Genomic DNA, 15,363 nt, shown 5'->3' on the forward strand with positions numbered 1-15,363 from the left:
TCTCAGGACAACAACCCCAGCTTCTCCTGTCTCTCCAAATTACTGAAGTTCCTCATCCCTGCTATCATTCTAGTAAACATTTTCTGCATCCTCTCCAAGGCTTAGGCATCCTCCTGAAGTGTTATGTCCAGAATTGAGGACAATACTCCGGCTGAGGCCTTTTATATTAGCCACTAATCTATTCTCATTCTCCACCTTCATCCCTTATTTCTAGGTTTTGATCTCCTCTGTACTTTCTAAATTCAGTAGCAAACCCAGCTGAATGATGAACCTTACAATTGCCATAAGCCTCCTTTTTGTCTCATATTTTAACTCCTATATCTTTAGACAGCTAGGGAGCTCCAGCTTTGGATGCCTTTCTGTCCCCCTCATTTGAACATGTCTACTCTGTACACAAACCATCTCTTCTTTGTAGGCCTCCCATTGTTCAATTTTTTTTATTCTTTCATGGGATGTGGGCATCACTGACAAGGCCAGCATTTGTTGCCCATCCCTAATTGCCTGCAAAGTTTTTCTCCAGATAATTATCCTATTCTCTTTTGAAGGCCTCGACTGAATCTGTCTCCACCACACTCTCAGACAGGACATTCCAGATCCTATCCACTCGCTTCGTAAAAAGGTTTTCCCTCGTGTCACCATTGCTTCTTTGGCCGATCAACTTAAATCAATCAGTGTCCTCTGGTTCCAGATCCTTCAGTCAATGGGAACAGTTTCTCCCCATCTACTCTGTCCAGACCACTCATGATTTTGAGCACCTCTACCAAATCTCCTCCTCTTCTTTTCAATAAGGAGAGAACAGACCCAGCTTCTCCAACCGTTCTACATAATTGAAGTTCCTCATCCCTGGAGCCATTCTCGTGGATCTTTTCTGCACCCTCTCTAATGCCTTAACGTCCTTCTGAAAGTGTGGTACCCAGAACTGGACACAATACTCCAGTTGAGGCCAAACCAGTGTTTTATACTCATCAGCTGTGAAAGCTTGGACTGTGTTTACTAGTAACACAAAACACTTAAACAGCTCCCTCCAAAAATGAAGTGGGCAGAATAAATTAAAATTAAAAAGATGCTCACATGTGCTACTATGGTACTCTAATTAGATCAGTCAAACAAAATTTGACATCAAACTGATCTTCGCTCGAATGATTGCTAGAAGATATGTAAATCATTCACCCCTCCAAATTGCTTAATTTTATCTGACTTAACGTCATTAATATCTTTCATGGGATGTGGGCATCACTGACAAGGCCAGCATTTGTTGCCCATCCCTAATTGCCCTTGACAACCGAGTGGCTTGCTAGGACATTTCAGAGTCAACCACATTACTGGAGTCACATGTAGGCCAGACCAGGTAACGACAGCAGATTTCCTCCCTTAAAGGATATCAGTAAAGCAGATGGCTTTTTACAACAACCAATGATAGTCTCAGTAATGGTGCCAGTAAACTAACTTTCAATTCCAGATTTTTATTAATTAATTAAATTTATTAATTGAACTTCAATTCCACCTACTGCCATGGTGGGATTTGAACACTTATGGAAACATAATGATCACAAAAGTTCTCTGGTACACATTTCAGGAATGCCTCACACACCTTTGCCCTTTACACTGTTACTATCCTAGTCTGCATTAGAATATTTGAAGTCACTCATTATCACTACTCTGTAGATAGATGAAAAACTGCCCTGGAGGTCTGGTCATTAGGTTCAGCCACTGAGTGAGGTTTTGCCACCAAAAATAGACAGCTAAAACCTCTTCACATCAATCACATTTCTGTGCTTATGAGAATCAAAAGAAAGTCACGAGAACAAACACACAGTGATCTAATGTCCACAAACAGTGAGCATAAATGAAAATGAACAAAGGAGTCTCTGGAAGCAGTTATTAACAAGATGAGCCAATTTCAGCAAATGATGCCACACTGCCCCAATTGTAGCGGAGCTGAATTTCATTTAAAATCTCCATCAAGGACATACTGTGGGAAAAGCACAGTTTGATTATTCTGTAGACGGCAATGAGGTATCATATCGTAGAATCATAAACGGTTACAGCAAAAAGGAGGCCATTCAGCTCATCGTATCCGTGCTGGCTCTCTGCAAGAGCAACTCACTTGCTTAAAACCCAATTCTTTTCTAACCTTTGCCAGTTCTGATGAAAGGTCACAGACCTGAAACATTAACTTTGCTTCTCTCTCCACAAATGCTGCCTGATCCGCTGAGTATTTCCAGCACTTTGTTATTATTAATGCAGTGAAATGCCCCTGGCTGAAAGAATCCTCTGTGAAATGAGTTTAGGCAGATTTATTCCCTAAGCACGGATGCAAAAATATCCCTAATTTGATAGCGGATCTGGGAAATATTGAATGTCGCATTAGTGCAGTGGAAATTGCTCATTGAGGTCTTTTGGGTGGGTGGGAAGATACAAGGAGATTTATTCTGCATCTAATACAGGTAGGTGTAACATGAAGTGCTTGATACTGCCACTGCGTGAAAGAAATGAAGATATCCTAATTCCCAGCAGTAACGCTTCTTATTTGAGGAACACAAAAATAACTTTTAAAAAGAAAACAGGTGTAAACATATATAAGGTACCCCACAATGCTGGCACTAAAAGCTTAGTTTGCCAATTTTAAAATTCTTCGCCACCGCCTCAAAGAATACCAGGCTACGATCAAAGCTAACGTCTATCAAGTCCATCACTGCTGTCTAAGAAATGCAATCAGGTTGCAGGAAGCAGAAAAGTACAACTACAGTCTGCTTAATCTGCCTACATGCAAATTAGCAGCTCTGGTATGATTATGATGTTGATGGTAATTTTTAAAAAATGACAGGCAGAAGTACATTAGCAATTCTATTCACTTTACACATACACAAAGCTTATTCAGAATTCCGTTATGGCAGCATATATAATGCTTAGCGCAGGATCACAATCATATCAAGCTTCAAATTCAAGAAAATTGCTCTATTCCTTAGGAAAATAGTATTTTGTAGATGTTAATGTAGTCTACACATCTGAACAGAACTGTATCAAAGTATATTGCGTTTTTAATCAATTGCCTCTTCAAGAAAATCTGGAATTCTTTGCCCAAAAAGCTGTTGAGGCTAAGTCAATTGAAAATTTCCTTTGTGAGCAAGGTTCTGGAAGGCCACACAATAGTTCAACAATAAGTCCATAATAGAATTTGGCTCTGCTCATATAAAGAAATATTCCTGATATATTCATCATCAAACAAAACTGTCAACAACTGCCATTAAGCAGATTAGCATTTTTGGTGGTAGCAGTCTGTTCATTCAAGTCTTACCTCCATAATGAACAGGAATCTCTATTTTTGGCCCTATCACATAGTGACCCTCTTCCAAGCTATGAGCAGTTATAGTAGTCCACTGTCGACAGGAATGAAGCAAAACCAAATCATTTTCATGAATCCCTTCCACGCTTTCCCCTGTGAAGAAAAGTATTTAATTCTCATTAGCAAAGACAGCAGTTAAAAATCATTAGCTGGTTTATAGAAGACATTTCAATGACAACTATCCATCTCAGTTTAATTTGCATATCTAGCCTATTCATTAAAATTCAAAGTGATTCATGCTCAAATAAAACTATCCAGTAATTTGAATTATGCAACAATACAGTGGGAATTTAGCACAGAAACTGATCATTCGGCCCAAATGATCTATACTATCACATACGTTCCACAACAGCCTCCTGCCACACCTCTCCATCTAACCTTACCCGTTAATTCTACTATTTCTTTTCCCTCTCTTGCTTATCTAGCTGTTCCGTAAATGCATCTATGCTATTTGCCTCAACTACTCCTTGTTCCACATTATTACTACTCTGAGAAAAAACTTCTTTACTCAAAATTTCCTATTGGATTTATCAGTGACTATGATTTTTGATCAAGGAGATGGCTTGGCCACGTGAGCCGCATGGAAGATGGCAGGATCTCCAAGGTCACATTGTACAGCGAGTTCGCCACTGGTATCAGACCTACCGGCCGTCCATGTCTCCGCTTTAAAGATGTCTGCAAACGCGTCATGAAGTCCTGTAACATTGATCACAAGTCGTGGGAGTCAGTTGCCAGTGATCGCCAGAGCTGGCGGGTAGCCATAAAGGTGGGGCTAAAGTGTGGCGAGTCGAGGAGAGTTAGCAGTTGGCAGGAAAAAAGACAGAAGCGCAAGGAGAGAGCCAACTGTGTAACAGCCCCGACAACCAATTTTATCTGCAGCACCTGTGGAAGAGCCTGTCACTCTAGTCTCTTCGGCCTCCTTGTCTCGAGAGACAATGGATACGCGCCTGGAGGTGGTCAGTGGTTTGTGAAGCAGCGCCTGGAGTGGCTATAAAGGCCCTCCCTCAGCTGATGAGTCAGTGCTCCTCCATGTTGAACACCACTTAGAGGAAGCACTGAGGGTGGCAAGGGTGCAGAATGTACTCGAATGGGGGACTTCAATGTCCATCACCAAGAGTGGCTCAGGAGCACCACTACTGACCGAGCCCTAAAGGACATAGCTGCTAGACTGGGTCTGCGGCAGGTGGTGAGGGAACCAACAAGAGGGAAAAACATACTTTGCCTCGTCCTCACCAATCTGCCTGCCGCAGATGCATCTGTCCATGACAATACTGGTAGGAGTGACCACTGCACAGTCCTTGTGGAGACGAAGTCCCATCTCTACATTGAGGATATCCTCCATCGTGTTGTGTGGCACTATCACCGTGCTAAATGGGATAGATTTCAAACAGATGTAGCAATGCAAAACTGGGCACCCATGAGGTGTTGTGGCCCATCAGCAGCAACAGAACTGTACTCAACCACAATCCGTAACCTCATGGCCTGGCATATCCCCCACTCTAGCATATCATAAAGCCAGAAGACCAACCCTGGTTCAATGAAGAGTGCAGGAGGGCATGCCAGGAGCAGCACCAGGCATACCTCAAAATGAGATGTCAACCTGGTGAAGCTACAACAGAGCACTACTTGTGCGCCAAACTGCGTAAGCAGCATGCAATAGACAGAGCTAAGCGATCCCACAACCAACGGATGAGATCTTAGCTCTGCAGTCCTGCCACATCATGCCGTGAATGGTGGTGGACAATTAAACATCTAACTGGAGGAGGTGGCTCCACAAATATCCCCATCCTCAATGATGAGGGAGCTCAGCACATCAGTGTGAAAGATAAGGCAGAGAAACATTTGCAACAATCTTCAGCCAGAAGTGCCAAGTTGATGATCCATCTCGGCCTCCTCCTGAAAGCACTGGATATTGCAAAGGCTATGGGTCCTGACAATACTCCGGCAATAGTACTGAAGACCTCTACTCCAGAACTTGCCGCGCCCCTAACCAAGCTGATCCAGTAGAGCTACAACACTGGCATCTACCCGGCAACGTGGAAAATTGCCCAAGTATGTCCTGTACACAAAAGGTAGGACAAGTCCAATCCGGCCAATTACAGCCCCATCAGTCTACTCTCGATCATCAGATGGAAGGTGTCATCAAGCAGCACTTGCTTAGCAATAACCTGCTCAGTGACACTCAGTTTGGGTTCTGCCAGGGTCACTCAGCTCCTGACCGCATTACAGCCTTGGTTAAAACATGGACAAAAGAGCTGAACTCGAGGTGAGGCCCCTGACATCAAGGCAGCATTTGACAGAGTGTGGCATCAAGGAGCCCTAGCAAAACTGAAGTCAATGGGAAACTGAGGTAAAACTCTCCGCTGGCTGGAGTCATACCTAACGCAAAAGAAGATGGTTGTGGTTGTTGGAGGTCAATCATCTGAGCTCCAGGACATCACTGCAGGAGTTCCTCCGGGTAGTGTCCTCGGCCCAACCATCTTCAGCTGTGTCATCAATGACCTTCCTTCAATCATAAGGTCAGAAGTGGGGACGTTCGCTGATGATTGCAAAATGTTCAGTACCATTCGCGACTCCTCAGATAGTGAAGCAGTCTGTGTAGAAATGCAGCAAGACCTGGACAATATCCAGGCTTGGGCTGATAAGTGGCAAGTAACATTCGCGCCAAACAAGTGGCAAGCAATGACCATCTCCAACAAGAGAGAATCTAACCATCTCCCTTTGACATTCAATGGCATTACCATCGCTGAATCCCCCACTATCAACATCCTAGGAGCTACCATTGACCAAAAACTGAACTGCAGTAGCCATATAAATACCATGGCTACAAGAGCAAGTCAGAGGCTAGGAATCCTACAGCGAGTAACTCATCTCCTGACTCCCCAAAGCCTGTCCACCATCAACAAAGCACAAGTCAGGAGTGTGATGGAATACTCTCCACTTGTCTGGATGGGTGCAGCTCCGACAACACTCAAGAAACTCGACACCATCCAGGACAAAGCACACAGCTTGATTGGCACCTCATCCACAAACATTCACTCCCTCCACCACTGGCGCACAGTGGCAGCAGTGTGTACCATCCACAAGATGCACTGCAGCAATGCACCAAGGCTCCTCAGCACCTTCCAAACCCGCAACCTCTACAAATAGAAGGACAAGGGCAGCAAATGCATGGGAGCACAACCACCTGCAAGTTCCCCTCCAGGTCACACACCATCCTGACTTGGAACTATATCACCGTCCCTTCATTGTCGCTGGGTCAAAATCCTGGAACTCCCTTGCTAACAGCACTGTGGATGTACCTGCACCACACGGACTGCAGCAGTTCAAGAAGGCAGCTCATCACCACCTTCTTAAGGGCAATCAGTGAAGGGCAATAAATGCTGGCCTAACCAGCGATGCCCACATCCCATGAAAGAATTAAAAAAGTGAAAAGAGAGTAGCTAAATTAGACGTTGGTCCCTTAGAGGCAGAGATAGGAGAGATCATCATGGGGAATGAAAAAATGGCAGAGGCATTGAACAAATATTTTATGTCTGTCTTCACAGTAGAAGACACAAGTTCTATACCAGAAATAGGCAGTAACCTAGGGACTAAAAAGAGTGAGGAAACTGACATCAGCCGAGAAAAAGTATTGGAGAAATTTGAGGGGCTAAAATCTGACAAGTCCCCGGGACTAGACGAACTATACCCTAGGGTTCAAAAAGAGATAGCTGCAGCGATAGTGGATAAAATAGCTCTGATTTTCCAGAATTCCTTAATTCAGGAATAGTTCTGTCAGATTGGAAGTTGGCAAATGTTACACCGCTTTTCAAGAAAGGAGGTAGAGAGAAAACAGGGAACTACAGGCCAGTTAGTCTAACATCAGTCATTGGAAAGATGCTGGAAACTATTATTAAAGAAGTCTTAACAATGGACTTGGAAAAGCATAGTATAATTAGAACAAGTCAGAACTAAAGGAAAATCCTGTTTGACAAATTTATTAGAATTTTTTGAGGATGTAACCAGTAGGGTAGATAAAGGGGAACCGGTAGATATAGTATACTTGGATTTCCAAAAGGCATTCAATAAGGTTTCCTCCCACAAGCCAAAAGACTTGCAGGTTGATAGGTAAATTGGCCATTATAAATTGTCACTAGTATAGGTAGGTGGTAGGGAAATATAGGGACAGGTGGGGATGTTTGGTAGGAATATGGGATTAGTGTGGGATTAGTATAAATGGGTGGTTGATGTTCGGCACAGACTCGGTGGGCCGAAGGGCCTGTTTCAGTGCTGTATCTCTAATCTAATCTAATCAGGTGCCATATAAAAGATTAATAGGTAAGATAAGGGATCATGGTGTTGGGGGTATGATATTAGCATGGATAGAGGATTGGTTAACAGACAGGAAGCAGAGAGTGGGCATAAATGGGCATTTTCAAGTTGGCAGGCAATGAATAGTGGGGTGCCGCAAGGATCAGTGCTGGGACCTCAGACATTTACAATCTATATTAATGACTTGTATGAAGAGACAGAGAGTAATGTATCTAAGTTTGCTGATGATACAAAGCTCAGTGGAAAGGTAAGCTGCGGGAAGGACATAGAGAGGCTGCAGAGAGATATAGAACAGGCTAAGTGAGTGGGCAACAAGATGGCAAATGGAATATAATGTAGGGAAGTGTCATGTTGTTCACTTCGATCATAAAAATAGAAAAGCAGAATATTTCTTTAAAAAGTGTGAAACTGGCAAACGTTGGAACGCAGAAAGTTAACATGCAGGTGCACCAGGCTATTAGGAAGGCAAATAGCATGCTGGCCTTTATTGCAAGGGAGTACAGGAATAAAGAAGTCTCACTAAAATTGTACAGGGCTTTGGTGAGACCGCACCTGGAATACTGTAAGCAGTTTTGATCTCCACATTTAAGAAAGGATATATTTGCACTGGAGGCAGTGCAGCGAAGATTTACTAAATTGGTCCCTGGGCCAAGGGGGTTGTCCTATGATGAGAGTCTGAGTAAGTTGGGCCTATATTCTCTGGAGTTGAGAAGAATGAGAGGCAACCTAATTGTGACAAACAAGATTCTGTAAGGGTTTGATAGGGTCGAATCGGAGAGATTATTTCCGCTGGTCAGGGAATCTAGAACACGGGGACAGTCTCAGGATAAGCAGCTGATCATTCAGAGGAGAAATTACTACACTCAAAGGGTTGGGAATCTTGGGGATTCTCTACCCCAGAGGGTTGTGGATGCTCCATCGCTGAATACAATTAAGGCCGGGATAGACAGATTTTTGATCTCACAGGGAATCAAGGGATATTGGGAGTAGAGGCCTGCTACCCGCCCCGAACCCAACGGGACCCAACGACGTGTGTCAGGTTCGGGTTGGGCCGCACACACACGTTAAGTGCTCAGCTGCTAAGTATTAAAAAAAAAACTTAGCCGAGCTGGGAGTCCAGGACGAAACAGAGTCTGCGCAGTGAGCGTGTGACGTCACTATGACGTCTCGCGCATGCGATGCAGCTTCTTGCAGGCTCGATGTCAGGAAGGTAAGTAAATGTATGGTCGGGTCAGGCTCGGGTTGGGCCGAGTAGTGGCAGGGTTGGGTCAGGCTCGGTGCAAAATCGGAGGGATTCGGGCCGGGTCTGGCTTGCTGTGGTTCGTTCGGGTTCTGCTTAGGTTCTTTTTCCCGACCTAAAGCAGGCCTCTAATTGGGAGCGGGCAGGAAAGTGAAATTGAAGCCCAGGATCAGCCATGATCGTACTGAATGACAGGGCCGGCTCGAAGGGCCATCTCTACTTCTGCTCCTACTTCTCGTGTGCTTGTGTTCGTGGGATATGGGCAAGGCCAGCACTTGTTGCCCATCCTTAATTGCCCTTGACACCTGAGTGACCTGCTCAGCCATTTCAGAGGAATAGCCACAGAATCACGTCAGCCAAACCAGGTAAGGATGGCAGAATTCCTTCACTAAAAGACATGACTGAACCAGATGGCTTTTTACAACAATCGGATAGTTTCATGGCACCATTACTGAGACTAGCTTCTTTAATTCCTGATTTTTATTAATTGAATTTGCATTCCACCAGCTGCCACAGTGGGATTTGAACCCATGTCCCCAAGGCATTACCCCAGGTCTCTGGATTACTAGTCCAGTGACATTACCACTACACCACCATCTCCCCCTAAAGAGAGAACCCATTTCCTCTGATGGAGGTTTCCAGACCAAGGGGGGAGACTTAGACCATTCAAGAGTGAAATTGGGAAGCACTTTTTCATCCAAAAACCTGGAACTCTTCCCCACAAGGCAATGGATGCTGGCTCAATTGAAATTTTCAATACCAAAATTGGCAGATTTTTATTAGGTAAGGGTATCAAATAATATGGATCAAAAGGCAGTTAAGTGCAGCCGAGATACAAACCAACCACAATCTAATTAAATGGCAGAACAGGCTCAACAGGCTTAATGACCTACTCTTGTTCCTATGCACATTTCAATTTGCAAAACATATTACATAGTGTATTTCATAAAGTGATGAACAGTGGAGATAATTAGCTCAATGTGTAGAATTTGGGCATACATTGAGTACTCTTAATATAAAAATCTACCATCATTTGATATGTTGGAAGAACAAGTTATAATATAGCATTAAACACAATAATTCATATTACTAATAAAGTATGCTTCATAATTGCAGATTGAACATCCTTACCCATGTCTTTACAAAACAGGCTGAATTAATAAGTTTTCCTAAATTACAATGGTGACAAACTACAACAGTAATTCATTTCGGCTGTGAAATGTTTTATGGTAATGCCCTCTGCAAATTTTAGTTTATTTGCAATCGAGAGCATGATTAGATCAACCAGTGACCAGCAGCTGAATTAATCCCAGATTTGAAACAAGTTATAACTACCGAATCATGCAAATGTCCTCCTCATACATACCAAAATACAAAGTATTAAAAATTCAGATTAAAAATACTAATTTGACCCACTGTTCAGCAAACAAAACAGCTAACAACCACATAGCTATTACCTCCATGATTTGAAAATTAATAAAGATAAGATATTAACTTGCTGGCTCTCCTATCCTTCTGCCTGCACTGGGACCTAGACAGTTAAAAATTTCATTGATTTAGATCATTGATTTAAATCAAGATTGATTTAGAAACTTTTAAAGAAATCAATGACTTGCAGAATATTAAGGATTGATTTGGTTGTTGTTTTTATATTCTTTCTTGGGATGTGGGCTTTGCTAGCAAGGTCAGCTGTTGTTGCCCATCTCTCATTCCCCTAGATAACTGAATGGTTTGCTGGGCCAAAACCACAGAGATTACTGTGGGCTTCTATGTAAATAACTGTAGCATAGGTTTAACATCATGGAGGTCTGATTTTACTCCTAGGACAAGGCAAGAAATTGGCATTTTCAGCAGTAATCACAAAAAAAAGCTTCAATCACACTTATAGGGCACAGCGGTAATGTCACTGAACTGGTAATCCAGAGGCCACGGGTTCAAATCCGGCCACAGCAATCAGTGGAATTTAAATTCAACTGATTAATTTAAAAATTCAATTAATTGATAAAAATCTGGAATTGAAAACTAGTCTCAGTAATGGTGCCATGAAACTATCAGATGGTCACAAAAACCCACCTGGGATATTAATGTCCTTTAAGGAAGGAATTCTGCCGTCCTTAGCTGATCTAGTCTACATGTGACTCCAGACCCACAGCAACGTGACTGACTCTTAACTGGCCTCTGAAATGGCCCAGCAAGCCATTCAATCATCAAGGGGAATGAGAGATGGGCAACAACTGACCTTACGAGCAAAGCCCACATCCCATGAAAAATAAAAACAAATCAATCCTTAATATCCTGCAAGTCATTGATTTTTTTCTTTAAAAGTTTCTAAATCAATCTTGATATAAATCAATGATCTAAATCAATGAAAGTTTTATCTGTCTAGGTCCCAGCGCAGGCAGAAGAATAGGAGAGCCAGCAAGTTAATATTTGTTATCTTTATTAATTTTCAAATACTTACTTGTTGGTTCTCCTATGCATAAGTGGAGTCTTGATCCGGATCTCAAAGTAGCCAAGCTAATATTTTAAATATTGACAGAACTCTGGATTCCAAATTGCTTCAGGCAAAAAACATGACCCGAAGAGATATGGCTGCTCATTATTTATCCACAACAACAGACCTTGGTGTACAGGGCACAATTTCAAAGTTTGCAGATGATAGGAAACTTGGAAACATTGTGAACGGTGAGGAGGGTAGAGTAGAATTTCAAAAGGACATAGACAAGTTGGTGGAATGGGCAGACGGGTGGCAGATGAAGTTCAATGCAGAGAAATGTGAAGTGATTTATTTTGGTAGGAAGAACATGGAGAACATACGAATTAGGAGTAGGCCACTCGGCCCTTCAAGCCTGCTCCGCCATTCAATAATTTCATGGCTGAACTAATTACTCCACATTTCCACCTACCCCCGATAACCTTCCACCGCCCCTTGCTCATCAAGAATCTACTGACCTCTGCCTTAAAAATATTCAAAGACTCTGCTTCCGCCGCCTTTTGAGGAAGAGAATTCCAAAGACTCACAACCCTCAGATAAAATATTTCTCCTCATCTCTGTCTTAAATGGGCGACCACTTATTTTTAAAAGTGACCCCGAGTTCGAGATTCTCCCACAAGGGCAAACATCCTTTCTACATCCACCCTGTCAAGACCCCTCAGGATCTTATATGTTTCAATCAAGTCGCCTCTTATTCTTCTATATTCCAGCGGATACAAGCTTAGCTTGTCCAATCTTTCCTCATAAGACAGCTCGCCCATTCCAGGTATTAGTCTAGTAAACCTTCTCTGTACTGCCTCCAATGCATTTACATCCTTCCTTAAACGAGATCAGTACTGTACACAGTACGCCAGATGTGGTCTCACCAATGCCCTGTATAGATGAAGCATAACCTCCCTACTTTTGATTTTAATTCCCCTCACGACAAACGATAACATTCTATTAGCTTTCCTAATTACGTGCTGTACCTGCATACTATACTTTTGCAATTCATGCACTAGAACACCCAGATCCATCTGCATTTCACAGCTTTGCAATCTCTCACCATTTAGATAATATGCTTCTTTTTTATTCTTCCTGCCAAAGTGGACAATTTCACACTTTCCCACATTATACTCCATTTGCCAGGTCTTATCCCACTCACCTAGCCTATCCATATCCCTTTGTAGCCCCCTTATGTCCTCTTCACAACTTACTTTCTTACCTATCTTTGTGTCATCAGCAAATTTAGCAACCATACCTTCGGTCCCTTCATCTAAGTCATTTATATAAATTGTAAAATGTTGAGACCCCAGCACAGATCCCTGTGGCACACCACTCGTTACATCCCGCCAACCAGAAAATCACCCATTTCTGCTTATTCAGCGTCCTGTTAGCTAGCCAATCTTCTATTTATTTTATTTAGAGATACAGCACTGAAACAGGCCCTTCGGCCCACCGAGTCTGTGCTGATCAACAACCACCCATTTATACTAATCCTACATTAATCCCATATTCCCTACCACATCCCCACCATTCTCCTACCACCTACCTACACTAGGGGCAATTTATAATGGCCCATTTACCTAACAACTTGCAAGTCTTTGGTTGTGGGAGGAAACCGGAGGACCCGGCGGAAACCCACACGGTCACAGGGAGAATTTGCAAACTCCGCACAGGCAGTACCCAGAACTGAACCCGGGTCGCTGGAGCTGTGAGGCTGCGGTGCTAACCACTGTGCCGCCATTCTATCCATGCCAATTTGTTAACTCCCTACACTATGAGCTTTTATTTTCCACAATAACCGTTGATGTGGCACCTTATCAAATGCCTTCGGGAAATCTAAGTAAAGAACATCCACCAGTTCCTCTTTATCCACAGCACATGTTACTTCTTCAAAGAACGCCAATAAATTGGTTAAACATGAGTCCCCTTTCACAAAATCATGTTGATTCTGCCTGATTATCTTGAACTTTTCTAAATGTCCTGCTATAACGTCTTTAATAATAGCTTCTAACATTTCCCTAAGACAGATGTTAAGCTAACAATATAGAATAAAGGGTACAATTCTAAAGGGGGTGCAGGAGCACAGGAACCTTGGTGTATATGTGCATAAGTCATTGAAGGTGGCAGGACAGGTTGAGAGAGCAGTTAATAAAGCATACAGTATCCTGGGCTTTATTAATAGGGGCATAGAGCAAGCAACATGTTGAATGTTATAAGATACTAGTTGGGCCTCAGCTGGAGTAGTGCGTCCAATTCTGGGTGCTGCACTTGAGGAAAGACGGGAGGACATTGGAGAGAGCACAATAAAGATTCACGAGAATGGTTCCAGGGATGAGGATTTCAGTTTTGAAGATAAGTAGGAGAAGTTAGGACTGTTTACCTTGAAGAGAAGGCTGAGAGGTAATTTGAAGCGGCATTCAAGATCATGAGGGGTCTGGACAGAGTAGATAGAGAGAAATTGTTCCCACTCATGAAAGTATCGAGAACAAGAGGGCACAGATTTAAAGTATTTGGTAAGAGAAGCAAAAGTGACACGAGGTAAAACTTTTTCACGCAGTGAGTGGTTAAGGTCTGGAATGCGCTGCCTGAGAACCTGGCGGATGCAGGTTCAATTGAAGCATTCAATTATATGAAAAGGAAGAATGTGCAGGGTTATGGGGAGAAGGTAGGGGGAATGGAACTGAGGATGTTGCTCTTTCCAAGAGCCAGTGCCGACATGATGGGCCAAATGGCCTCTTTCTGCGCTGTAACGATTCTGTGAACTATCAGCAGCACTGATTCACCACTATTTGCAAATACTTATGAGCTAAACTATGGACATGTTATATACATTGTAAATAATATATATTGTAATAATTGTAAAAGGACTATTTGCGTGCCAAACAGCGGAAGCATCATGTGATGGACAGGACTAAGCGATCCCACAACCAACGGATCAGATCTAAGCTCTGCAGTCCTGCCACATCCAGTCGTGAATGGTGGTAGACAATTAAACAACTAACTGGAGGAGGTGGCTCCACAAACATCCCCATCCTCAATGAGGGCGGAACCCAGCACGTCAGTGCAAACAACAAGGCTGAAGCATTTGCAGCCTACAGCCAGAAGCGCCGAGTGGATAATCCATCTCGGCCTCCTCCTGAGATCCACAGCAGATGCCAGTCTCCAGCCAATCCAATTCACTCCATGTGATATCAAGAAATGGCTGAAGGCACTGGATACTGCAAAGGCTATGGACCCTGACAAATTTCCAACAATATTACTGAAGACCTGTGCTCCAGAACTGGCCACACCCAAGCCAAGCTGTTCCAGTACAGCTACAACACTGGCATCTACCCAGCAATGTGGAAAATTGTACAAGTATGTCCTGTGCACAAAAAGCAGGACAAATCCAACCCGGTCAATTACTGCCCCATCAGTCTACTCCCGATCATCAGCAAAGTGATAGAAGGGGTCGTCCACAGTGCTATCAAGCGCCACTTGCTCAGCAATAACCTGCTCAATGACGCTCAATTTGGATTCCGCCAGGGCCACTCAGCTCCTGACCTCATTACAGCCTTGGTTCAAATATGGACAGAAAAGCTGAAGTCCAGAGATGAGGTGAGAGCGACTGCCCTTGATATCAAGGTAGCATCTGACCAAATATGGCATCAAGGAACCTTAGCAAAACTGGAGTCAATGAGAATCGGAGGAAAAACTCTCTGCTGGTTGGAGTCATACCTAGCAGAAAGGAAGATGGTTGTGGTTGTTGAAGGTCAATCATCTCAGTCCCAGGACATCACCGCAGGAGTTCCTCAGGGTAGTGTCCTAGGCCCAATCATCTTCAGCTGCTTCATCAATGACCTTCCCTCCATCATAAGGGCAGAGGTGGGGATGTTCACTGATGATTGCACAATGTTCAGCACCATTCGCGACTCCTCAGATACTGAATGAGCACATGTTCAGATGCAGCAAGGCCTGGACAACATCCAAGTTTGGGCTGATAAG

At 43.3% G+C, this 15,363-nt stretch overlaps 1 protein-coding gene across 3 annotated transcripts in view; it reads right to left on the reverse strand.

Moving 5' to 3' along the window:
- Positions 1-15,363, reverse strand: part of garem (GRB2 associated, regulator of MAPK1) — a 163,215-nt gene that overhangs the window by 135,660 nt on the left and 12,192 nt on the right. The window contains exon 2 of one of the 3 annotated variants that reach the window (XM_068031757.1): positions 3,299-3,439. In XM_068031757.1, coding sequence (XP_067887858.1) covers positions 3,299-3,439 — 141 coding nt within the window. Of the gene's footprint in view, positions 1-3,298; positions 3,440-15,363 lie in introns of those variants that run through there. The other 2 variants (XM_068031759.1, XM_068031758.1) reach the window with 2 other exon arrangements.

Source organism: Heterodontus francisci, chromosome 5, assembly GCF_036365525.1.
Source record: "Heterodontus francisci isolate sHetFra1 chromosome 5, sHetFra1.hap1, whole genome shotgun sequence".
Lineage (NCBI taxonomy): Eukaryota > Metazoa > Chordata > Chondrichthyes > Heterodontiformes > Heterodontidae > Heterodontus > Heterodontus francisci.